This window comes from Chelonia mydas, chromosome 9 (genome assembly GCF_015237465.2).
Source record: "Chelonia mydas isolate rCheMyd1 chromosome 9, rCheMyd1.pri.v2, whole genome shotgun sequence".
NCBI lineage: Eukaryota > Metazoa > Chordata > Testudines > Cheloniidae > Chelonia > Chelonia mydas.
In genome coordinates, this window is record NC_057855.1 from 62,109,513 (window position 1) to 62,133,944 (window position 24,432).

The 24,432-nt window shown below is 45.1% G+C and overlaps 1 protein-coding gene across 1 annotated transcript; it reads right to left on the reverse strand.

Annotated features, from left to right (window-relative positions):
* Positions 1-4,971: 4,971 nt before the first annotated feature.
* Positions 4,972-17,090, reverse strand: LOC119567054. The gene is made up of 5 exons (XM_037908852.2): positions 17,003-17,090; positions 15,328-15,729; positions 12,416-12,541; positions 10,065-10,108; positions 4,972-6,892 (listed from the first exon to the last, which is right to left on the reverse strand). The coding sequence occupies exons 1-5, from the start codon at positions 17,052-17,054 to the stop codon at positions 6,749-6,751; spliced, it is 768 nt and encodes a 255-aa protein (XP_037764780.1). The 5' UTR covers positions 17,055-17,090; the 3' UTR covers positions 4,972-6,748.
* Positions 17,091-24,432: the final 7,342 nt, after the last annotated feature.

A 24,432-nucleotide genomic window follows, 5' to 3' on the forward strand; every position in this document is an offset into this window, starting at 1 on the left:
TTTAATGATTTCAGATATTTAAATCTGAAATCTCATGGTGTGGTAACTGTAGGGGTCCTGACCCAAAAGGAGGTTGGGGGGGGGGAGGGTTGCAAGGTTATTTTGCTGGGGTCATGGTATTGCCACCCCTACTTCTGTGCTGCTGCTGGTGGCGGCGCTGCCTTCAGAGCTGGGTGCCCACCCAACTCTGAAGGCAGCACAGAAGTAAGGGTGGCAATACCATGACCCTGCTACAATAACCTTGTGATTGCCCTCCCGTGACCCTTTTATGGGTCATGACCCCCAGTTTGAGAAAGGCTGGTCTCCCCTGTGAAATCAGTATAGTATAGGATAAAAGTACACAAAGGATCAGATTTCATGGCTGAGACCAGATTTCATGGTCCATGAAGCATTTTTTACAGCCATGAATTTGGTAGGGACTTAGTCATATCTGTCACACACCCTTTAAATAGTATGTCCTGAAATTCTCTTCAAAACTGTTTAAAGGGTTTTGCTGCTCTGCTTTTTAACTGTCTTTGGGGTGGCGGAAAGCTGCATGCTAAGCTAGGGTCCCCTCCCTTTCCTTCCCCTCTGCATGCCTGTTTGCTGCTTGCCTCCTCTACAGTTTCAGTTTTGCTGAAGTTGTTGCTGGTAAAGATTTTTCTTTTGGAGCCTGAGGAAGAACGCACATGTAAGCTACCCCAGAGCAGTACATGTCATCATGCTAGCGCATGAGACAGGAAGTACAGTCAAAAAAAAGTACAGTACACCGTCAAAAAACACCAGTGAAACCGACAACAGAAAAGACTGCAAACACACAAACTGAAAAATGAGAAGTGATAAAAAATATTTTCCAGTCTTTTTCATTGACAACTGTCTTAGCTGTTGTTTGTAACAACTGTAGGTAGAAATTATTCAGATGACCACATGCCTTTCAAGTTGTGAATGTCCATTTAACTTTTGGAGGCCCAGATTCAGGAAATAGTCCCTCCCCATCCCAGTAGGGGACATAAGAACATTAGAACATAAGAACGGCCATAGTGGGTGTGACGTTATCTGATTAAAATATGACCATATAGATCATTGTTGCAACCACTGTTATATATTTGCAACAAATCTTGTACAAAATGTAGCATGTAAGATGTCTATGAAAAGGTTATGATTTGCTGGTTATGATTATGCTATCTGTATGCATGTATCATTTTTGTATTTGAAGTTATGAGTATTGGCGCTATACATACCTGAATTTCAAATGTTTGCTCCTGGGGTAACTAACAAGGTAGTTAGCCAGCACATCTTGGAGGGACTATTCAAATTAAGTGGCTCATCAAGAAACACTTAACAGACAATGGACCATGAGAAACGCCCATCTACACTGAATGGACTGCAGATGTGCTGTCTGAGGTATAGGTAATGGCTTCTACTGTGTACAAATCTTCATTCATGGACATGTGACTTGCCCATGTGACTCCAAGCACTATCTTGTCACCTGTAATTTTCCACTAGCTGTGCTGAGGGCTTTGTTTGAAACAAAGGGTTCCCTCCACATGGCAGAAGATATAAAAGGCCCTGGAAACCCCTCCATTTGGCCTCTATCTTGCTCCAGCCTCTGTTCTGCTCAAGCCTCTGGAATATGAATTTATACTAATGGGAGCTGACTCTCACCTTTCTTTCTTTCTTTCTTTCTTTCTTTCTTTCTTTCTTTCTTTCTTTCTATGAATAAACCTTTAGTTTTTAGAAACTAAAGAATTGGCATCAGCGTGATTTTTTGGTAAGATCTGAATTATATATTGACCTGGGTGTGTGGCTGGTCCTTTGGTATCACAAAAACCTTTTATTTGAAGAGATTGGTTTTAAAGAACCATGCATTTCTAAATCCAGTGTTTTTGGTGGTGACACAAGGACTGCATTACCTAAGGAAACTGCTTTTATGACTTCTTGTTAGCCAGTGTGGTGACATAGAAGTTTACTTTTGTTGCTGGTTTGGTATATCTTATGGAAGAATAACCACCAATTTTGGGTTGTGTTTGCCCTATTTCTCAGCTGTTTGTCCTGAATTTGGTATCCTCAGTTGTGACCCACTGAGGCACGGTTACACTGGGTCAGACCAATGGTCCATCTAGTGCAGAATCCTGTCATTTGACAGTGGTCAATGCCAGATGCTTCAGAGGGAAAGAACAGAACAGGGAAATTATCAAGTGATCCATCCCTGTTGTCCACTCCCAGCTTCTGGCAAATATAGGCTAATGGCACTCAGAGCATGGTGTTGCATTGCTGACCATCTTGACTAATAGCTATTAATGGACCTATCTAGTTCTTTTTTGAATCTGGTTATTGTTTTGGTCTTTATAACATCCCCTAGCAGGAAAGAACTTCCTTTTGTTTGTTTTAAACCTGCCGCTCATTGATTTAATTGGGTCACCCCTGGTTTTTGTGGTATGTGATGGAGTTAATAACTCTTTTGTATTCACTGTCTCCTCACCAGTCAAGATTTTATAGATCTCTATCATATCCCCTCTTAGTCATCTCTTTTCCAGGCTGAAAAGACGCAGTCTTTTTAATCTTTCCTCATACGGCAGCTGTTCCATACCCTGGTCATTTTTGTTGCCCTTCTCTGTACATTTTCCAATTCTAATAAATCTTTTCTGAGATGGAGCAACCAGAACTGCACGCAGTATTCAAGGTGTGGGCGTACCATAGATTTTTATACAGGCATTATGATATTTTATGTTTTATTATCTATTCCTTTCCTAATGGTCCCTAACAGTCTTTTAGTTTTTTTGACAGCCGTTGCACATTGAGCAGATGTTTTCAGAGAACTACCCACAATGACTCCAAGGTCTCTTTCATGAGTGGTAACAGCTAATTTAGACCCCATCATTTTGTAAATATAGTTGGGATTATGTTTTTCAATGTGCATTACTTTAATTTATTAACATTGAATAAATTAATTTATTAACATTGAATAAATGGGGGTCTTGGAAAAAATTTTGAAGGAGAAGGTAGTTAAGGACATTGAAGTCAATGGTAAATGGGACAAAATACAACATGGTTTTACAAAAGGTAGATCGTGCCAAACCAACCTGATCTCCTTCTTTGAGAAAGTAACAGATTTTTTAGACAAAGGAAACGCAGTGGATCTAATTTACCTAGATTTCAGTAAGGCATTTGATACTGTGCCACATGGGGAATTATTAGTTAAATTGGATAAGATGGGGATCAATAGGAAAACTGAAAGGTGAATAAGGAATTGGTTAAAGGGGAGACTGCAGCGGGTCCTACTGAAAGGTGAACTGTCAGGCTGGAGGGAGGTTACCAGTGGAGTTCCTCAAGGATTGGTTTTGAGACCAATCTTATTTAATCTTTTTATTACTGACCTCGGCACAAAAAGTGGGAGTGTGCTAATAAAGTTTGCGGATGATACAAAGCTGGGAGGTATTGCCAATTTAGAGAAGGACAGGGATATCCTACAGGAGGATCTGGATGACCTTGTAAACTGGAGTAATAGTAATAGGATGAAATTTAATAGTGAGAAGTGTAAGGTCATGCATTTAGGGATTAATAACAAGAATTTTAGTTATAAGCTGGGGACGCATCAATTAGAAGTAACGGAGGAGGAGAAGGACCTTGGAGTATTGGTTGATCATAGGATGACTATGAGCCGCCAATGTGATATGGCCGTAAAAAAAGCTAATGTGGTCAGGTACAGAGAAGGGCTACTAGGATGATCTGAAGAATGGAAAACCTGTCTTTTGAAAGGAGACTCAAGGAGCTTGGCTTGTTTTGCCTAACTAAGAGAAGGTTGAGGGGAGATATGCTTGCTCTCTATAAATATATCAGAGGGATAAATACCAGAGAGGAAGAGGAATTATTTAAGCTCAGTACCAATGTGGACACAAGAACAAATGGATATAAACTGGCTACCAGGAAGTTTAGACTTGAAATTAGACGAAGGTTTCTAACCATCAGAGGAGTGAAGTTTTGGAATAGCCTTCCAAGGGAAGCAGTGGGGGCAAAAGATCTATCTGGCTTTAAGATTAAACTCGATAAGTTTATGGAGGAGATGGTATGATAGGATAACATGGTTTTGGTAATTAAATATTCATGGTAAATAGACCCAATGGCCTGTGATGGGATATTAGATGGGGTGGGATCTGAGTTACCCAGGAAAGAATTTTCTGTAGTATCTGGCTGGTGAATCTTGCCCATATGCTCAGGGTTTAGCTGATCACCATATTTGGGGTCGGGAAGGAATTTTCCTCCAGGGCAGATTGGAAGAGGCCCTGGAGGTTTTTCGCCTTCCTCTGTAGCATGGGCCACTTGCTGGAGGATTCTCTGCTCCTTGAAGTCTTTAAACCACGATTTGAGGACTTCAATAGCACAGACATAGGTGAGAGGTTTTTCTCAGGAGTCGTGGGTGAAATTCTGTGGCTTGCATTGTGCAGGAGGTCAGACTAGATGATCATAATGGTCCCTTCTGACCTAAATATCTATGAATCTATGAATTTCATCTGCCATTTTGTTGCCCAGCCAATCAGTTTTGTGAGATCCTTTTGTAGCTCTTCGCAGTCTGCTTTGGACTTAACTATCTTGCGTAGTTTTGTATCATCTGCAGATTTTGCCACCTCTCTGTTACCTGCTTTTTCCAGATCATTTATGAATATGTTGAACAGCACTGGTTCCAGTACAGACCCATGGGGGTCACCACTATTTATCTCTCTCCATTCTGAAAACTGACCATTTATTCCTACCCTTTGTTTCCTATCTTTTAACCTGATCCATTAGAGAACCTTCCCTCTTATCCCATGACAGCTTACTTTGCTTAAGAGCCTTTGGGGAGGGACCTTGTCAAAGGCTTTCTGAAAGTCTAAGTACACTTGTCCACGTTTGTTGACCCCCTCAAAGAATTCTAATAGATTGGTGAGGCATGATTTCCCTTTACAAAAGCCATGTTGACTCTTCCCCAACAAATAGTGTTCATCTGTGTGTCTGATCATTCAGTTCTTTATTATAGTTTCAATCAATTTGCCTGGTACTGAAGTTAGACTTAATGATCTGTGTGAGAGGGCCCTCAGTGGCTGGGGAGCCGAGTGGCTAGATCGTTGGTTGGGGGGCTGTAGGGAGACTTGACCCCTCCTTCTCTCTCAGGTCCTGGCCCAGGGTCCCGTGTCGCTCAACTCCTAAATAGGTGAGATGGATTTTTCTCCCAGCCATGGGGGGAGGTGGTTCAGGGCCTGTTTTCCTGGCCTGCTTCCTATGCAAATCCTTTTGGTTTGGGGCATGGCCCCGCTAGTCCAGTTGCCCCACAGTTGGGGCTTATCTGTAGATTCCCCTTGGCAGGGGAAGGTTTACTTGCCTCCAGTGGCTGTGTTGGCAGGCAGGCTGCTGGTCTGTGCCTTCAGGCAGACATACAGAGAGCTCCTGCCTCTTTGCCAGTCAGCCCCTGAGCCAGACTTTCTTCTTTTCTCCCCCTCCAGGCCTGGCATTGGCTGCAGGTATAACGGGGCTGGGCTAGCTGAACCCACAGGTGTTCTTTAACCCCTGCTGTGCCCGGCAGCAGTCTCTCTGCTCCTTCACAGTCTGTAATTGCCAGGATCACCTTTTTAAAAACTTGTCATCATATTAGCTATCCTGTAGTCATCTGGTACAGAAACTGATTTAAGTGATAGGTTACATACCACAGTTAGTAGTTCTGCAATTTCACATGTGAGTTCTTTCAGACTATTCATTTGCTTCAAGTTAGGTATATGTTTAAGGCACCTTGCGGTAAAAGAGCCTAGTTTGCACTTTCTTGTTTGATTCCTGTTCTCCTCTAGCACAGACAGCCCTGTCCCATCTATCCCCGTCCACATTCCCAAGGACACGAAGAGATTAAAATTGAACTGTATTACCAACTCCAAACATTCAAAAATCCTAAAAGGGGCTAGAAATCTTGAGATTAAAAATAATAATAATAATAATAATAATACATTTGGAGTTCTTTTTATTGACCTTATGAGTTTTTATCCTTTAAGTCACACTAGGGTCACTTTTTGTCCACAACCCTGAAAACTAGAAACTTTCTTTCTTTCAGCTGAAAGCTGAGATTCTTCTGCATTCATATGACTCCAGGAGCTGGGGCTTTAAGATATACACCAAATGTTGTGACTGTTGTGATAAAATCATGAGAGTTGGCAACAGTAAAGAAACATACAGATATGTCCCTTAGAAAGCTGTCCCTTCAGCTGAAAAAAGGAAACCTCTTCTTTTATATTTAACCAATGCTTCACAATGGCAGGTGTACAGTCCACTGAACAAAGAATATGCTATAAGGATGGACTGATTGCCATTCTTGATGCATAATGAATATTCCAGGCATTCAGAGCTCTGCTATAACTGATGGCTGCATAGGGGCATAGGAGCAGAAGTCACTTTAGCTCCTGAGGTATCCAGCTCAAAAACATGCAACACTTCTTGTGCTCAAAATTGGGAATTTAGCTCTTCCTGGAGATCATGACAGCTCTTCAGTTTTAGTCCATTAAAACTCTACATATTTAAAACACATTTTCCTTCGGCCTGGGAAATCTGTGAAAGTGTCTGGGCAGTTCTGGGTGATTTCAGGGACTGGACATCATGGGACCTCAGTCATTCCTTACTGCCTCCCGTTTCCATGTTTCTGAAAAGGAACAATTGCTTTGTTTCCAGCAGAACCACCAATCACATGGTTTCAGTAATGGAAGAGCACGTACTTCCCACTCCTCAAACCTGCTGCTGTCAGTGTCAGGCTAGGTTATCGTATAGAGAAGCCGATGGTTGCATACTCAGTCTGTGGCTCTAATCTGGTCAAAGGATGTTCTTGGGCTTCGCTAGTGTTCCTGTGAGTGCTTTGTAAATGCAGAGTACTTGCCACACGGGAGTCCTCAGGATTCTGGACCTACAGCAAAAATCAAAATCAAGATGAGACTCTGAGGCCCGTGAGTCGGTCTGGATAAAAGGAGATCACATGAGCCCTGCCTATGGAAAGTAGGGAATGGTGGGCTATTTGATGTTCGCTTACCACGAAGGGAATTCTACCGTGGAGACTAAGCTGAGTAGCTTATAATGGATTGTGCTATCTTTAAATAATTACTTTAAATGACGTAAAGCAGTAGGTGGTGTTAGGATATAGATATTCAGGCCTGTCTGTAAAGGCCTATACTCTAAGAATTTAGGTGTATTCTTATCACTTGACTAGTTATAGAGGTACAAAAGAGAATCAAAATCACTGTCTGCTGGTGTAAGGGCCTTCTCTTACTGTGACAGTTTGAGGCCCTGTTCTTAGGCTAAGGCCTTTGGCTAAGCAACAGAGGCAGCCATAAGCTGGGAAGTGACCGGTCACATCCTCACATTCCAAACTAGTCACATTGAAATAAGGTGCTATTGGGCTGTTAGGAATACAATCCTGTCCTGAATACAATCCTGTCCCTATCACCTCCAGAGAAAGGGAAGTGCCTAGAAAATGTAAAAGGAAACAGCATCCTGTCTGGCAAGAACTCACTTATCAATACTGGGATGTGAAATCCTCACTTCTGTATTGTTTTGTCATTATAGTTCCCACTTTGCTATTGTTTGTCTGTATAATCTCTGTCTGGTTCTGTGATTGTTCCTGTCTGCTGTATAATTAATTTTGCTGGGTGTAAACTAATTAAGGTGGTGGGATATAATTGGTTACATAATCATGTTACAATATGTTAGGATTGGTTAGTTAAATTTCAGGAAAATGATTGGTTAAGGTATAGCTAAGCAGAACTCAAGTTTTACTATATAGTCTGCAGTCAATCAGGAAGTGGGGGGGGGCCTTGGTGGGTGGGCGTGGGAGAGATGGGAACAGGGAATGGGGGTGGAGAAATTGGAATCATGTTTTGCTAAAGGGGGAAATGGGAACGGGGAATGGGAGTAAGGAAATTGGAATCATGTTTGGCTAAGGGCAGGAATGGGAACAGGGACACAGGTGTAAGGCTCTGTGGTGTCAGAGCTGGGAAGGAGGATACTAAGGAAGGAAACTGGAATCATGCTTGCTGGAAGTTCACCCCAATAAACATCGAATTGTTTGCACCTTTGGACTTTGGGTATTGTTGCTCTCTGTTCATGCGAGAAGGACCAGGGAAGTGAGTGGGTGAAGGAATAAGCCCCCTAACAGGTGGTGTAGTGATGCATTTCTAAATGAATAAGGATCTGGAAGAATAAAGTTCAGTCTTGTGGACTCTGAGTCTTGGTTCAGGCTGGGAAGAGGGAAGGACAAAGATCAGGGAGACATGAGTGGAGGCAATGGAGGTAGAGGTACCCCTTCTTCAAACTGCAAAGACCTGAAGGAATGAGCAGAACTCCAGAGGGCTCAGCAAACAGGGGAGGGTTCAGGCTGGGCTGTTTGTTTTTTAAAATGAAGCACTTTGTCCATCCCTAGCAGCAGGCAGCTTGTTCTCTTAAAGGCAGATACTCGCAGCAGAGCGCGTGGGAAAGACAGCACAGCAAGAGCACAGAATGGAGCGCGTTGCAAACCACGCACAGCTGCAAGAAAAACCACACTGACTTTCAGCTGGTGGGAGTAGCAGCTTCACAGAGCGGGTGAGTCCGGGCCCGTCAGGTGGAGCCGGGCTGAGGAATGAGGAAGTCTCTAATGCTGTAGCACAGGCCTGAGTCGGGGACCAGAGTGCAGGGAGTAGATGGGGAAGCACAAAAACTATTTCATGTTGGAGCACAGGGCTGAGTTGGGGAGCAGAGAGTGGGTGACGAAATGCAGGGGAGCGGAGGGGGGGAGGAGAAAAGGGAAGCAGAGGAGCAGGCAGCATCAAAGAGCAGATCTGATCTGACCCTCTTTCCTTCCCCCTCACTTTCAATTTTTTACACGAATTTCTATTATTTCCTTTTCTCAGCCTTTGGCCTCTTTGTTCTCGTCCCTATGACGTCCGCAGGAAGCCGAGTTTCTGGTTTGAGTTTAGCATGGTAGATTTGCTGGAGCTCAGCTCTGGTGAGCTCCGTCTCGCTTTGATCATTGATTCTGAGAGAAAGGCTGTGGGTTTGATGCTGAGGCCCACAACATCCACAGCTTCAACCAATACACTTCAGTGCAATGAGAATGAGTGAAGCTCTCCCCCTCCCCTGCCTTTGCCCACTTTAGAACCTCAGTCTACAGCTGTGGTGCTTTGGAGTTTGGGAAGGGTGATGGGAAAGAAACCTTGTCCCCAGACTATTCCCTACTGCTTATAGTTCAGATATTAGTGTCTATGAGCTCCATTTAACTGATGCCCAGAATTAGTACAGTATTATCCATTAACGCATTGTGCCAGTATTCTGCTCCCAGACCAGGGACAGTTTTCAAACTCCTCAGCAGGCCTTCAACAATTAAAAGGACAGGGTGCAGGTAAATATAATCCTGACATTCCCTTATGAGTGCAACGCCGGCCATCAATTAAGATTCCCTCTTTCCATATGAGCACACATGCTATTCATATAGTGGTTTGAGCATTGGCCTGCTAAACCCGGGGTTGTGAGTTCAATCCTTGAGGGGGCCATTTAGGGATCTGGGCCAAAAATTGGAGATTGGTCCTGCTCTGAGCAGGGGGTTGGACTAGATAACCTCCTGAGGTCCCTTCCAACCCTGATATTCTATGATTCTATGATTCTATAGATCCAGCCAGACTATCTGATGGAAGAGCAGGTTTCATTGAAGCCTGAGTCTACTCTGAAAAGTGGCACTGTGAGTATAAGTTGGCCTACAAAACCTGTATCACTGGTGATGATGCATGTGATGGAAAGAGCCTAGCTTGATTCTCAGAGCCAGCTGTGAGTTTGCTGGGCTGGGAGTTAGGAAAGTTATCTTCTTCCTTGCAAGCTGAGCATATCTGATAAAGAAATTCTCAGGACATGATCAAAATGGGACTCCTCAACTCCATTTCCACAAAGTTAATTTTCCAAGCACAACCACACATTAATGTTCCTGCCACAAAAAGAAATTCCCCCATGTGGTTACTATTCAGCTAGAACCAGATCCTACTTTCTGTCTTCTCACAAAGTGTGGGTTTATTTTCCACCCAGATGTACCAGGTCATAGTTTTATTATTTCTTACCTGCTCTTGCTCTATAATTCTGGTTGTTTGTGATCCAGCTGCACCTGTAAAGTTCACTTTAATAGTTAGTAGAGATAAGTTAGATTGTGCCCATATTGTATAGACATGATTAGTTTGTGCCCTCAGTGCTGCCTATACAAGTAATGTTTGTACTGATGGCAATTACTGATGATTCTCATGATCTTCCTGAAACTTAATAAAGCCCCATGCAATGGCACAAAGAAAGGTGAAATTTTGCATTGTTTTGAAAATTAATGTTTTGGGGACAATTGGTCAGACCTGATGACTTTTTCGGTGTTTGTGAAACATTTTGTGACATTTTAAACATTTTAAAATAAAAAAATATCAAAATGGCTATCAACATTTGTCTTATGCAGTTGGATTTTGAGTAAACAACAAAATTACAGATACCACGGTGATAGCACTTGCAGTAATATTTTTAATAAAAAAAATTGAAAAAAAATCAGTGAAAATTTTCCGAAAAATGGGTCCACTTCAAACCTTTCCAAATGCAAACAGCTCTGAAATGTCAACTTTTTTTTGTGCAAATGAATTTTTCATTCTTTTTACCAACTCTAATGGAGTTAGACCAGTGTAAAATGAATGTAAGTGAGAGCAGATTCGGGTCTAAGGAGAGTAGCTTGGCCCTATTAAGTTTAGACTATGAGTGAGACATGCTGGAAGAGATGGAAGGGAGACAGATTGAAAGGGCTTGTCCACATTATGGAGACTATACAGGCACAGCTACATCAGCATAGCTAGGCTGGCATAACCCCATAGTGTAGATCAGGGGCAGGAAAACTTTTTGGCCGGAGGGCCACACTGGGTTTCCGAAATTGTATGGAGGGCCGGTTAGGGGAGTCTGTGCCTCTCCAAACAGCCAGGTGTGGCCTGGCCCCCGCCCCCTATCTGACCTCCCCTGCTTCTAGCCCCCTGATGGCCCCCCCAGGACTCCTGCCCCATCCAACCCCTGTTCCCTGTCCCCTGACAGCCCCCCCGGGACCCTTGCCCCATCTACCCATCCCTGTCCTCTGACCACCGCCGGACCTCCCACCTCTGACCGCCCTGCACCGCCCCATCCAACCCCGCTCCTTCCTGACTGCCCCCCCCGGGATCCCTGCCCCCATTCAACCCCCCTGTTTCCCACCCTCTGACCACCCCGCCCCCATCCACACCCCCGCCCCCTGCCCACCCCCCGAACTCCCCTGCCCTCTATCCAACCCCCCCTGCTCCCTGCCCCCTTATCGCGCTGCCTGGAGCACCGGTGGCTGGCGGCGCTACAGCCGTGCCGCCCAGAGCACCAGGACAGGCAGCCCTGCCGCCGGGCTGGAGCCAGCCACACCACCGTGCAGCACAGAGCACTGGGTCAGGCTGCAGCTCTGCAAGGGCCCCGCCTCACAGAGCATTGCACTGGCGCCGCAGTGAGCTGAGGCTGCGGGGGAGGGGGAACAGCAGGGGAAGGGCCAGGGGCTAGGCTCCCGGGCCAGGAGCTCAGGGGCTGGGCAGGAGGGTCCCGCAGTCCGGATGTGACCTGGGGGCCGTATTTTGCCCACTTCTGGTATAGATGTTGCCTACGCCGATGGAAGAAGTTTTTCTGTCAGGCTGTCTGCACTTAAAATGCTGCAGCGTTGTAGCTGCGCCACTGTAGCCCTTCAGTGTAGACACTTAGTACAGTGACGGGAAGGGTTCTCCCACGGCTGCAGGTAATCCAACTCCCCAAGAGGCGGTAGCTAGATCAGTGGAAGAATTCTTCCATCCACCTTGCGCTGTCTATATCGGGGTTTAGGTCAACTTAATTCCCTCTCTCGGGAGTGTGGATTTTTCACCCTCGAGAGACATAGCTATGCTGAAGTAACTTTTCAGTGTAGACACACCGGCTCCCCGAACGATGGCAGCAATGTCGATGGAAGCCTCTTCTGTCAACATAGCTGCGCCTACGCTGGGGGTTAGGTCGACATAACGGTGTCGCTCGGGGTGGTTTTGTTTGTTTGCTTGTTTTTACAATAAGCACCCCTTTGGTTTAAGGAGGCTGTTTTGTTACAGTGAGCACCACGGATCACAGACTGAAGGCAAGAACTGCAGGGCGTGAGCCCAGTCAGAGCTGCTGGGTAGGCACTGTTGATGCACAAGGGGCTGTAGAGTGGGGCCAGTCTGCGAGTGGGCTTGACAGCAGAGAGGGTTCACTCAGACAAACCAAGAAGGGGAAAGGAGAGCAGCCAGCCCTGTGACCGTGAGTGACGCCATCTCCCCCCAAACCCACCAACACAGCTTTGAATTTGATTTGAAAAATGTCTTTGAAGAACCTAAAGCACAAATATGAGCAAGTGAAACCAATGAGCTGATTTACTCACCCCGGTGCCACCTGCAACACAGCAGCAGCAGCAGCAGAAAGAGTAAAATAGAGCAGCCTCCAGCAATGTAGTCTATTGGGTGCCCAGGGATGGCAAGGGTGTCATCTTCTGCAGGTTCACTGGGCTCTGAGAAATACAAGAATTATGAGCTATCTGTGTATTTTATTCAGCAGTAGCTAGAGTTTGCATTAAATATACAATTTTTCACAGGAAAAATGTCAGTCACAGTCTAGTCTCTTGTTACAGGCAGCAGCTAGTTACTATAGGGGAGGTCAGGAAGCTTTTTGCCTAAGGCCCCTCAGTGTAGTGGTTAGTGGTTCTTCTGAAGTTAGGAGAAATTGATTGACTGTCGGCCCTAAAACGTTATGTACTCAGCAGTTGGGGAGAAGCTGTGAAAACCTGCACAGAGTGGCTTATAGCTCCCTTTCTTACACCAGCCTCTGTGCTCCTCTCATGCCTTCATGCAGTGCAGAGGGAAGCAGAAGGACATGATTATCATGCAGTAAGGATGACACACAGGGGGTAAGCAGCTATGCAGTTTTATTCCCCTCCCCCTCTCCCCGCACAGCATTTATGATGAAGATTTGCTGCGCGGTTAGAAGAGAGACATAGCCCACTGGACAGGAGGAGGAGGAGCCAATTTACATGGCATATTCCCCTTAAGATCTGATATAATTTATGATGCAATATGTGTGTGTCTATAGAATTCTGCCTCCACAGTGTGACCCATACACGTGGGGAGAGCAAATGGTAGCAATGTTTGGGGCAACTCAGACACACTATGAGTCATAGAATCATGGAATCATAGAATATCAGCGTTGGAAGGGACCTCAGGAGGTCACCTAGTCCAACCCCCTGCTCAAAGCAGGATCAATCCCCAACTAAATCATCCCAGCCAGGGCTTTGTCAAGCATGACCTTAAAAACCTCTAAGGAAGAAGATTCCACCACCTCCCTAGGTAACCCATTCCAGTGCTTCACCACCCTCCTAGTGAAAACGTTTTTCCTAATATCCATGCAAACTGTTCTTGTGGATCTCAGGCCTTAGAACTAGTTTCCTGGCTTTGTTGTAGGCTCATGCCAGACCCAGTGGTGAGCTGGAGCCGGTTCACACCGGTTCGTGCGAACCAGTTGTTAAATTTTGAAGCCGGTTTAGAACCAGTTGTTAAAGGGGTGGACAAACTCTGGCCCGCCTGAGCTCTCGGCTGGGGAGGCTTCCCTGAGAATCCCTTTTAAATTTTTACTCAGCCGGCGGTGCTCTGGGTCTTCAGCGGCACTTTGGGGGCACGTCCTTTAGTGCTGCCGAAGACCTGGAGCAACTGAAGGACCTGCCTCCGGAGTGCCGCCGAAGACCCGGAGCAACTGAAAGAACCGGGTCTTCAGCTTTTGGCAGCTCATCACTGGCCAGACCACATGCTCCGAGGGAATAATGCATTGCGGTAGAGTATTCTCCAGTGAATACACATATGAGTTACATTCATTTGTTGTAATATTGTGGTGTCCAAAGTTTAATTTACAAGGCCCACTCACATCAGTCAAATTCCTTCTCCATCCCATTGTTATTTAAGGGGAAGGGAAAGACAGAAAGGAAAGTATATCTTTAAAAAAAGAGAAGAACACATCCTAATCTAACACCTCTCCTAGGTCTCCCAATGGATCTTGTCTCAGATGTGTCAGTCTTTTACACAGTTGGCTCCTCTGGGCAGACACTGCCTTTTTACGTCTCTTGTACATCACCAAGCACATTCTAGATGCTTAACAAATAGCAGTGATAAGAAGAATCCATGTAATTGAATCAGGTGGGCCAGTATAGTACAGTACTTTGCATACAGTATATTGAAAGTAAAATCTGACTTTATCTTTCTCACAGTTACAGGACATCTAGCACTGAATTGTTTTAGTGGGACAGCCAGCATTCTCTACATTATTATGTAAACATTTATCGTAGGTGTCTAGCAAAGTGTAGGTGTCACATCAGGATCTCAGAGGAGTTTGTCATTAGATCTTATTAAGGTTATACACCGTAATCTGACAGTAAAGAATCATAAATGGTTGTGACATGATTAGGGTGGCTCGGATCTTGTCACATGACATACTGTGGTTTATAGTAATTATTGTAATTGGTCTTTCTATTTAAAACAACAGCTCGCCCATAAAAGAAATGTAGCCAGCCATTTTAGACACACACCAGTCTGACCAAGAGAACAAATACAAGTTTTAAGGTCTACCAGGCTCCAAAACTACAATTAAAAAGAAAAAAAAGTCTCTGCCCCTTCTCTATCAGATTCATGCTCAGCTAAGAAACATATTCTTATTGCCTCAAACCAATTACTGATCAGTATAAAACCCAGAGGAAAAAGCCTTCAGGAAATACCTCCACAGCAGTGCAAATGGAAACTGAAAGATTAAAAACTATGGAGACTTCAGGAATAGTTAACTTTTCCCAAGGAAGAAGATCAATCATACAGACTCTATATTAATATCAACACTCCTGAAACGTGCTCCAAGGATTAGATTCACAATAAATAGTTGTATAACCAAGGTGCCATGTGCAGAATCTGGTCCTGTGTGTCTGTTTCACTTGAAGCTGGTGATGTATCAAAAAACTGTTCGCATTTTCATGATAGGTGAATCAAAATGTTTTCTTTGTGCTTTGTACGTAAACCTACAGCCATGAAATACTCCACAAGTCTGGGATCTCTGGTTTTATCTGGAGGAAGAGAGTTAAAGGGGCTGCTGCTTTTAAAGATTCACATATATCACAGACTAACATCATCTGGGTTCTCATGCTTTGCCCTGGATCTCCATCCCACAGGAAAAATTACCTATTCCAAATGACTGTCTAGATGGCACCAGCGATAGGTCAGTCTCCCTTAATGCTATGGATATGATAAATTACTTCTGTATGGTTACCTGGGTTTCCATCGTTAAAATGAGGAGCTGATACAGTTAATGCAATGTCTCTAGTTTTTTTCAGTAGTCTAAAGTTGACAGTGTAGACTCCACCATCAATGAGACTCAGGTTCTGAAGGAGCAAAGAAGCATTTTCAGGGAAAAACATAATACGACCTTGATATGAGGGATGTATAAAAACATTTCCAGAATGGTAGGTGGGAATCCCCTCAGCATTGACAGAGAAGTTAGTCCCTGTGTAGGTGACAAGCACATTGTTGGTATTGCTGAAAATCCACTGAATTGACAATGGAGAGGGAAATGGTCGCTGGAGTTTATAGGTGACAGAGAGAAGGACAGATTGACCGACAGTTCCATTGAGTGAATCCTGAAGAACTTCAATGTTAAGAGCCCAAGAAACACCTGCAATAAACACACAGAGATCAGAAAATTACCTGCAGCCAAAACCAGTGGCAAACACATTGTAATGAGAATCCCTTGTCTCCGGAGAGAAAATGATAATTTAAGGCTATGTGTAATGCTAATTTTCCAGACGTCACAATAAGTCCCGTTAAAACAAAACTAAGTACAGATGAGATAAGACTAACTTCATATCTCATATGTCTTATACAGTCCCTTTGCAGAGTACCAGGAATGCAGGGTCTGCATTAATATTCCTAGGAGATTCCCTGAATAATGAATTCTGAACCAATATACATAGAAGAACAGGCTACTGATTTGGTTCATTTATAACAGCAAATACCCTGAGGCTCCTTAGAGACTTGAACAGGTCCTAGGGTCTTAGTAGAACACCCCTGGGCTGGGTCAGGTTGGGTCTGTCCATACTGAAAAGTACAAGTAAACTCATCATTTCAGGGAATGGACTTTCTGTTTCATTAATGGAAGAGCAACACCTGTACTCCACGAGAAGCTGAAGAACACAGGATTAGTACAGGGGTTCTCCATGTGAGTTATAATCTTCATCTCCTAGCCATGGCATAGCAGCTGCCCAGGCACTTTCACAGGGCCCAGTGGCTCCCACAAAGGCTGTGGAAATGGCTGGTGGATTCACATAGTTACTAACCAGCTATCAGAAACATCCATGTAATACAACTCTATTCTTTATAGTGTCTTTCATGCAAACACAGAGAGCCATGCTCTAGCGCTGTGTATAGGCTAATCTTGTTATAAACCCCATCTCAGAATTCCAGCCAGAGTGAAATATTATAACACAGTCATTATATAAATAGACAGTACAGGCCATTAGATTAAATACTAATACAAAGATTTGGGGATAGCTCCCATTTCTGTGTTTAGAGTGAAACAAAGAATTAATTACACACTGTAAAAATATTTTAAAAGGCGTATTACAAATATAGAATAGCACATTTCAAGCTTTGTACAGATATTAGCTAAGTCGTCCACACCACATCCCCATGAGGTAAGTATCCTACTCATTTTGAAACTGGGGACCCTGAGGAAAAGAGAAATGAAATGACCTGCTCAGTATTGCACGGCAAGTCACTGGTAGCGTTGGGATTAGAACACAGGAGATCCTGGCTGCTGATCCTGTACCCATTCCTCTACATCATGATCCTTCCCTCTGTTTTCTTCCTGTTAGTTATTGAGATTTATCAGGCTCCAGTTATTACATTTCTATTAAGTGTTTTCAGCTTTTTCCCCTTCTCAGACTTACCGATAAATAGGAGGACTGGGGAGAAGCTCTGGCAGCTCCTGTGAAACCTCATGTTTCTCTGTGCTCAAAGTGTGGCAGCAATTATGTGGGAGGAGCCTGCCTCATTACTGATGTCTGAAATGCCCTCTCCTCCCAGGAAGGAAGTTGCTTTCATTCTGAGGGTTGATTTTCCTTCAACCTTTCACCTCTGGTAGAACCTGCGAGTGGTTTCCTTCACTGCCGGTGATAGAGACAATTATGAATGTAAGACATTTCAGAAGTTTCTGTTGATGGAGCCTATGTCACTTGGGAAAAGCAAGGCTAACTGCAGACTTTTCAAATGCAAACCAAGTGATCTGAAGAAAATATTTAATGACAGAATGAGATTCAACCCCTCCTTTTGTAAGTTTCTACCAACTTGGTAACACACACTGTAACTTACACACTGTATTGCATTACAGAGCAATATCCACAGAGTTGAAATAAATTGTACCAGGGAATTCTGACAAAGAAGAAGAGTGGGCTTCTTTCTCCTTATCACAGGGATAAATTTGGTCCAGTGCGTGTTGTTGTGGTTTAAAGAAGTTACCTTTGAAAGGTACTAAATCCTCAAAGCTGCCTTCAGTGCTGAAGGTAAAACAAGGTCACTAAAGGACAGTACTTCATTGGAAACCAGCCATAGATATCCACATAGGGCTATAGAGGATCACGTATGAAAGTGACAAATCACTGTGTATAGAACCAGGAAGACAAGCACATGTGTTAAAATCGTTGCACTCTGAATATAAAAAGTTCCTGCCACACAATCATAAATACGCAGGTCATCAGGAAATGCTCATACAGAGGAGTGTCACTCTTCCTGGAGTGCTTCCATCAAATAGTCTCCACGAAAGTCAATCCAAACGCCTTTCAGTAAATTGCCCCCGGAATGAGAGGATGCTCTCTATAGTGCAGCACTTGCTTAATGTTCCTGGCAGGTGGCTGGGTGAGTGATTTTAGATACATGCAAAAAAGGTCCTTCATTGTCAAAGAGTAAATGCTTTGGTGAAGGGGCAGCGAGGGCTTTCAGTGTCCAAAGGGGACTCTCAGGCCTGGTCTACATTTAAAACTTATACCAGCACAACCACATCAGTGAGGGGTGTGAAAACCCCCCACCACCACCTAGCAACACAAAACTCCCAGTGTAGACACAGCTATGCTGACGGCAGCGTGCCTTTGTCAGCACAACTAAAGTCATTTGGGGAAGGGGGGGTGTTCCCACACTGGCAGAACTCTTCCTTCTGTCCACATCTGCTGTGTGTGCACTAGGGGAGTATACCAGCATAGCAATGCCGGCGTAGGCTCTGCAGTGGAGACATAGCCTCAGTAAAGTTAAGGCCCCTGAATAAATGGTTGAAATATTATTCAAGGTGTAACAGTTTCAAGGTAGCAAACATTTCCTGTAACATTCTGTATGTGCATGACCCAAGCCCCCATAATACATGTGGTTACCTCATGCTATTCAGAAAGATCTAAGGCACTGCTAGTCAAGGAGGCATGCTAACCACAGCAATAACACTTCTTTGACCTAACTGACTCACACTTTCGCATGGGTGCTCTTAGACTGAGACCACTGCCTCCTCCTGACCTTCTGTTTCTGGAGCAGTAAATCCTGCCCTTAGCTACATCAGCGTAACAGAGAGCAGAACATGGTTATCAACATCCAACCAGCCAGTGTCGTGGATGTTCAACCATTTGCCAAAAGGGTGGGTTTGTGCATTATCCCTTACTAATTCCCACCAACTGGAGATCTGTGTGGTAGGAAGAGGAGATTCTGTTCACCAATACATGTCTAGTTGTAGAGAACTTTTTTCTATTGCTGAACGGAAGGTGAGGATGGGATGACCAACAGAACTGGAAAGTCGAAAGCTGGTTGTGAAATAGCTTGTGACAAGAAAAGCTTGGTTTAGTACTTCTGCTTTCGGGACCTCATAAGAGCACAGAGATGCTGTAGTGCTTTGCCTACTATTTCAGATCAGAGAAAATTATTGAGTGATTGGAGTACTGTAGATGTTCATGGACACTGCACTTTCTCTCATGCTCTGCAGTCACTGGACAAACTCCGTTATGCGGTCCCATTTGACCTGAGCCTTTCCCTCTATATGATGAGACTAAATGTTGGTAATTGAGGCAGTTACTGTCTCATGTTAATCAAGCTGTTAGTGAATTGTTATTCTTTGGAGACATTTTCTCCGGTACAGCAGAATTCCCTTCTGTTCCTGGGTCATTAAGCATCCATCCTCTCCTCACTTAAATCACTCCTCAAGCACACTTATTGTGCAAAGCTTACCAGCTTGAAGGCTATGGCTGGCCTTGTATGGACAATGAGAAGGAGAGGCTGCAGATTCTGTGAAGGGGGCATCCAACAGACATGTTGAGGAGTGCAGATACTCTGCTAGGCCAGGGATGTTAGTCTCCCCAAAAGCAGTAGCAAAATTTAGGGTGAAACAAGGGCCGAGACCTCATCATCCCTTCATACTGCCTAGAGGACTTGTGTGGATACATGGGAGAGTGCACTGTGCAACTTTCCCACTCCAGTGTGCGTTCCCCACTGGAATTCTGGCCACAATGCAGCCAGAATCTGGCTCGGATTCTTTGCTGCTTAATTGTACTGCTTTACTCTAGATCAGTGGTTCCCAAACTTTAACAGCCTGCGAACCCCTTTCACTATATTGTGAAATCTCGTGAACTCTCTCCCAAAAATGAATATTTCCAGGGATTTAAGTTTAAATTTCCTCAGTGTGATGGATGCGCTTGCTTTGCTCTGCATAGCTCTTGGAAGTCTGGAACCACTTGAGATAGATAAAGTCTCAGGTCTGGTTTGGCATCAAGTCTGTTTCTGTATTTGGCTTTCAGATTTGCATACGAGGAAAACGCTGTCTCGCATAAGGATGTTGTTGAAAATGGTAACAAAACTGCAGCAGATTTTTCTGCCAGAAGGGGGTACTCATTTCTTAAACGCAGCCAAAAGTTGATCAATGACAGATTTCTGAAACTCCTTTTCAGTTCGTAATCACAGGAGATCTCAATCAATTTCTCTTTTTCCTCAGTGTTCAATATCTGTGTTGAGAAAGTGGTATCATCAAAAGAGTTGCGAATCCAGTCATTATCGCCTGACATAGCTGGAAAATCTTCCCTGAAAGTTGTGCAAAGTCCTTTTAGGTGTGTGTAGCGGGGTGGACACATGCTCTGGCCCAGAGGGGTTTAAGATAGCCCTGGGAGAGGGCTGGGGCAAGGGGAAGAGCTGGGCTGGTTGGCAGAGCAGCCGCAGCTGGGGGCCACTCCCCAAACAGACCCAGTGGGCCTTATAAAAGCCAGGGAAGCCAAGAGCAGAAGAGCAGACTCTCTCTCTAGCTCTGAGAGGGAGGGACCTGGCTGCAGAGGCCTGAATAGAGGACCTAGTTTGGAGCAGGGCTGGGGAAAGGCTAAGGGAGCCCCAGGCTGCAGGCCTGGGAAGGCCTATTAGGCATGGGGGTTGCAGGGGCAGCCACGGGTAGGCAGAGGCAGCAGGTCCAAACCCAACCTTGCCAGTGATGAGTGGCTCATACTGCAGTCTGCCCCAGGGCGCGGGGGCTAGCTGGTGATGGGCAGGAGCCTAAAACTGAGGCGAGATAGGGATAGTGGGTGGGGGGTTCCCCTGGAAGGGGGAGACCCAGAACTGTGGGGTACTGCCAGGGGGCAGTACTCAGTGAAAGGGGCACTGGGGTCCTGGGAGGGACACGGGAGCCAGCAGCAAGGCGAGACACCGGCCTGAAGAGGGCGCTTTGGAGGCTGGAACGCTAATTCCCTGAGACGACCAGCAGTAGGCACTGCCGGTGAGTCTGCACCCAGTTACAGTGTGCAATTATATTGGTTTTAGTGCACTGCTCCAACTGAAGTTTATGTTCTGCCAGGAAGTCATGAAGATTACTGGAACACTCAGTTTGATTGTTTTCCAGACAACTTTCCCAGAACTGCAACTTCTTATCATGGATTCAACTCGGTCTTGCATGTTGAAAACTGTTATATTGAGGCCTTGAAGAGATAAATTTAGGTAATTAATTCTTGAGAAAATATCTCCTAAATAAGCTAGGCTCTGGAGCCAGACATGATTTGCCATACAGCTGGCGAGGTAGAGAGGGTGGCTGCTGAAAAAAAACTAGGATTTCCATTCTAAGCTCAAACAAACGCACAAGGATTTTGCCCTGTGAGAGCCATCTAACTTGAGGTATGGGACAACAGACAATTGTGTACACTACCCATTTCTTCACAAAGTACGTGAAACATTCTGGAATTTGTTGGCCGTGATTTTATGAAATTCACCATTTTCACTGCATTGTCCAGCACTTCCTTCAGTCCCTCAGGCATGCATTTTGTTGCGAGGGCTTGTCTGTGGATGCTGCAATGAGTCCAAGAGACTTTTGATGCAACCTTTTTCGTTCGAGCTACAGATCCAGTATGCTTCCCCGTCATTGATTTGGCCCCATCAGTGCAAATGCCTAGGCAACGAGACCAATCTATTTCCTTTTCTTGAAAATATGCATTAGTCAGATTGAAGATATCTTCTCCAGTTGTACGTTCTTTTAATGGTCTGCAAAACAACAAGTCTTCTTCAACCATACCTTCGTTCATATAACATACAAACACTAGCAAAACAGCTAGATTAGCTACATCAGTTGATTCATCCAACTGCATAGCATAATATGGACTATTTTTCACTCTATGTACAATTGTGGTCTCGACATTATTTGACATGTCATTAATTCTTTGTGACAATGTATTATTGGACAAAGGTACCATATCAATCCTTTTTGCAGCCTTTTCTCTGAGCATACAATGAACTACGTCTTTTATACATGGACCAGTCAAGCTCTCTGCTATGGTATGGGCTTCTGATGCTTTTGCTAGTTGGTAGCTCACGTGGTATGACGCTTCAAGTGCATTTTCATTATCAGTACTTGCTTTGGATATAAAACTGGTAATGTCACTTTTCCTCTCAGCTAATTTTCACTTGAAAAAATCAACAGGCTTGTCGAGTTGTGCAGGATGCCTAGTTTCTAAATGGTGCCGAAGTAGAGAAGGTTGGAGGCTGCTGTTTGCTAGAACATCACCACAAATGCACACAGTGGTTTTAGACGTTCTTGATCACCAGTGCATGTAAAGCCATATTTTATATATAATCATCATATTTTCTTTTCTTTGTAAGTGACTTTCCAGGACCCTCATGATCATTAGACTTAGTTTTTCCACAGTGTGGACTTGAGGAAACACTAGCTGATTCTTGCATCTTTACACTTTTCTTTTTCAGCCACTTATCCATTGAACCTGTGTACAAAAGTTCTAATAAAAATAACACAGAGAGACTGCTAACAACCAACAAACTAGAAAATGAGAAGATTCATTCAAGTCTCACTGAAGCAAAACAGCACTCCAGAGAAAATGACAATTACTGAGGCACCTTAACACTGCTATACTGGCTACAGCGTGCTTCTGGCTGGTTTGGCTAGCAAACAGCTTTACTTCCGCCATGAGGTCCATCCCTAGGAGGGTGCCCTGTGAGGGACAAATTAGCTTGGACCACCCCCCCAGTACAGCGTGGCCCCTGCTCACTCTACCCTCAATGCCAACTTCCCCCGTCTGACAAGGACAGAGGTCAGAGCTTCCACCTGCGCACCTGGGGTCTCAGCTGCCGCCCTGCCCACCACAGGGCTCAGGCTACTGGCCCCGGATCGGGGTCTGGGCTGCTGGCTCTGCACTCCGTGGGGTTCCTGCTTCTGGACCCCATTGACCGCCCCGGTCAACTGAGCTCCACTGAGCTCGGGCTGCAGGTCCCGCTGACCACCGGGGCTTGGGCTGCCAGCCACAACTGCCCAGCCCCGCTCTCCCTGGGGCTCGGGCTGCCAGCCCTGCGCAAAGCACTGGGGTTCAGGCATCTGGCTCCCCCACTGATGGGGGCAGGGCTCGGGCTGCCAGCCCCAACTGCGCGGCCCTGCTCTCCCTGGGGCTCGTGCTGTCTGCCCTGCAACCGGGTCCCACCTGCTGCCTCCAATGCCCGGGGTCCTCTGGCCGCCATGAGTGACATTTTTCTGGCAAACCCCCTGTAACGTTCTGCGAACCACCAGGGGTTCGCGAACCCCAGTTTGGGAACCACTGCTCTAGATTCATCTTCTGGTCACCTGGGCTAAAGTTTCCAAAAGCACCTCAATGACTTAAGAGCCTAATTCCTATTTTCAAAAGTGACCTAGGGCCAGTTTTACAAAGATATTTTTGCTCCATCTCTTTCTACAATGGTGCCTCTGCCACCTCCCCTTCCCTTCCCTTGGCTGCACAGCATGGAGAGCTACCATGGGCTTCCCACTCCCTGCATGGCTCCAGCTGCAGGGGAAACAGAATGAAGGGGTGCTGCATGTGGGGCAGAGAGCACAGCTCATTTCCCTCACACACCAGGGCTGGAAAGGGGTGGGAGAGTAGGATTTTTCTCCTTTAGAAACTGGACTGGCTCGGTCTCACAATAGTAAGTATACAGAAAGAGCCCTCATGTTAGGCACTAGAAACAAGGACTGTCATGCACACTGGTGGTGCCAGAACAATTGTGGCTGAATTCTCTCTCCTGTGTCACGGGTGGGCGATTTGCTGATCTCTATTTTTGTCAATTTATTGCAGGTTCCTCCCACGCTCTTCTCATTGACATTCCTCAATATTCAGTCAATGGAACTGTCAATCTTTCTGTCCTTCTGCCCGTCTCCTACAGGCTCCAGGGGCCATTTCCCTCTCCTCGGTCCATTCAGTGGGATTTTAGTAACTTCCCTAATCCACTACACACTGACTAACTGCTCTGTCAGTGCTGAGGGGATTCCCACCCACTGCTCTGGACATAATTATACACATCTCGCATACCAAGGCCGGACTGTATTTTTCCCTGAAAATGCTTCTCTGCTCCTTCAGAACCTGCAGCTCAGTGACAGCGGAGTCTACAGCGTCACCTTCAAAGTATCACAGCAAACCAGACACATCACATTACCTGTATCTGAACCTCATTTCAACCGTGGAAACCCAGATACTGGTGGGTATGTGATGGATGATACGCTCAGCACTGAGCCATCACCAATGCCTCAATTAAAAATAGGAAAATGCAGATTATGTAGCAGATTGACACACCTCTCAGCATCAGGAATAGGGATAGCCACTGTGCCCAATAAGCCCGGCAATTCCCACCTCTTCCCTCATCAGGGGTAGCAGTGATAGAGAGAACTCACATTGATTCCACTTGTAAAGCAGTTTGGAACATATTTTGACAAAAGGATCAATTCTGGTTTCACCTCGTCCAAAGGCACCAGCTCCATTTTCAATCTTAGATTTTGGACCACATCTGAATCCCTTTAGTTTTCATGGGAATTTAGAAGCAGGTTATTATAATCCTTGAATTCCAATGC

Bases quoted from the DNA above. Each gene is read 5' to 3' on its own strand.
- LOC119567054 (XM_037908852.2), bottom strand. From the start codon at position 17,054: ATGAGGTTTCACAGGAGCTGCCAGAGCTTCTCCCCAGTCCTCCTATTT. The intron at 15,730-17,002 runs GTAAGTCTGAGA...TGTTTATTGCAG, and splicing joins CCCAGTCCTCCTATTTATCG to GTGTTTCTTGGGCTCTTAAC. The intron at 6,893-10,064 runs GTAAGAAATAAT...TTTTTGCTGTAG, and splicing joins GAATTATAGAGCAAGAGCAG to GTCCAGAATCCTGAGGACTC.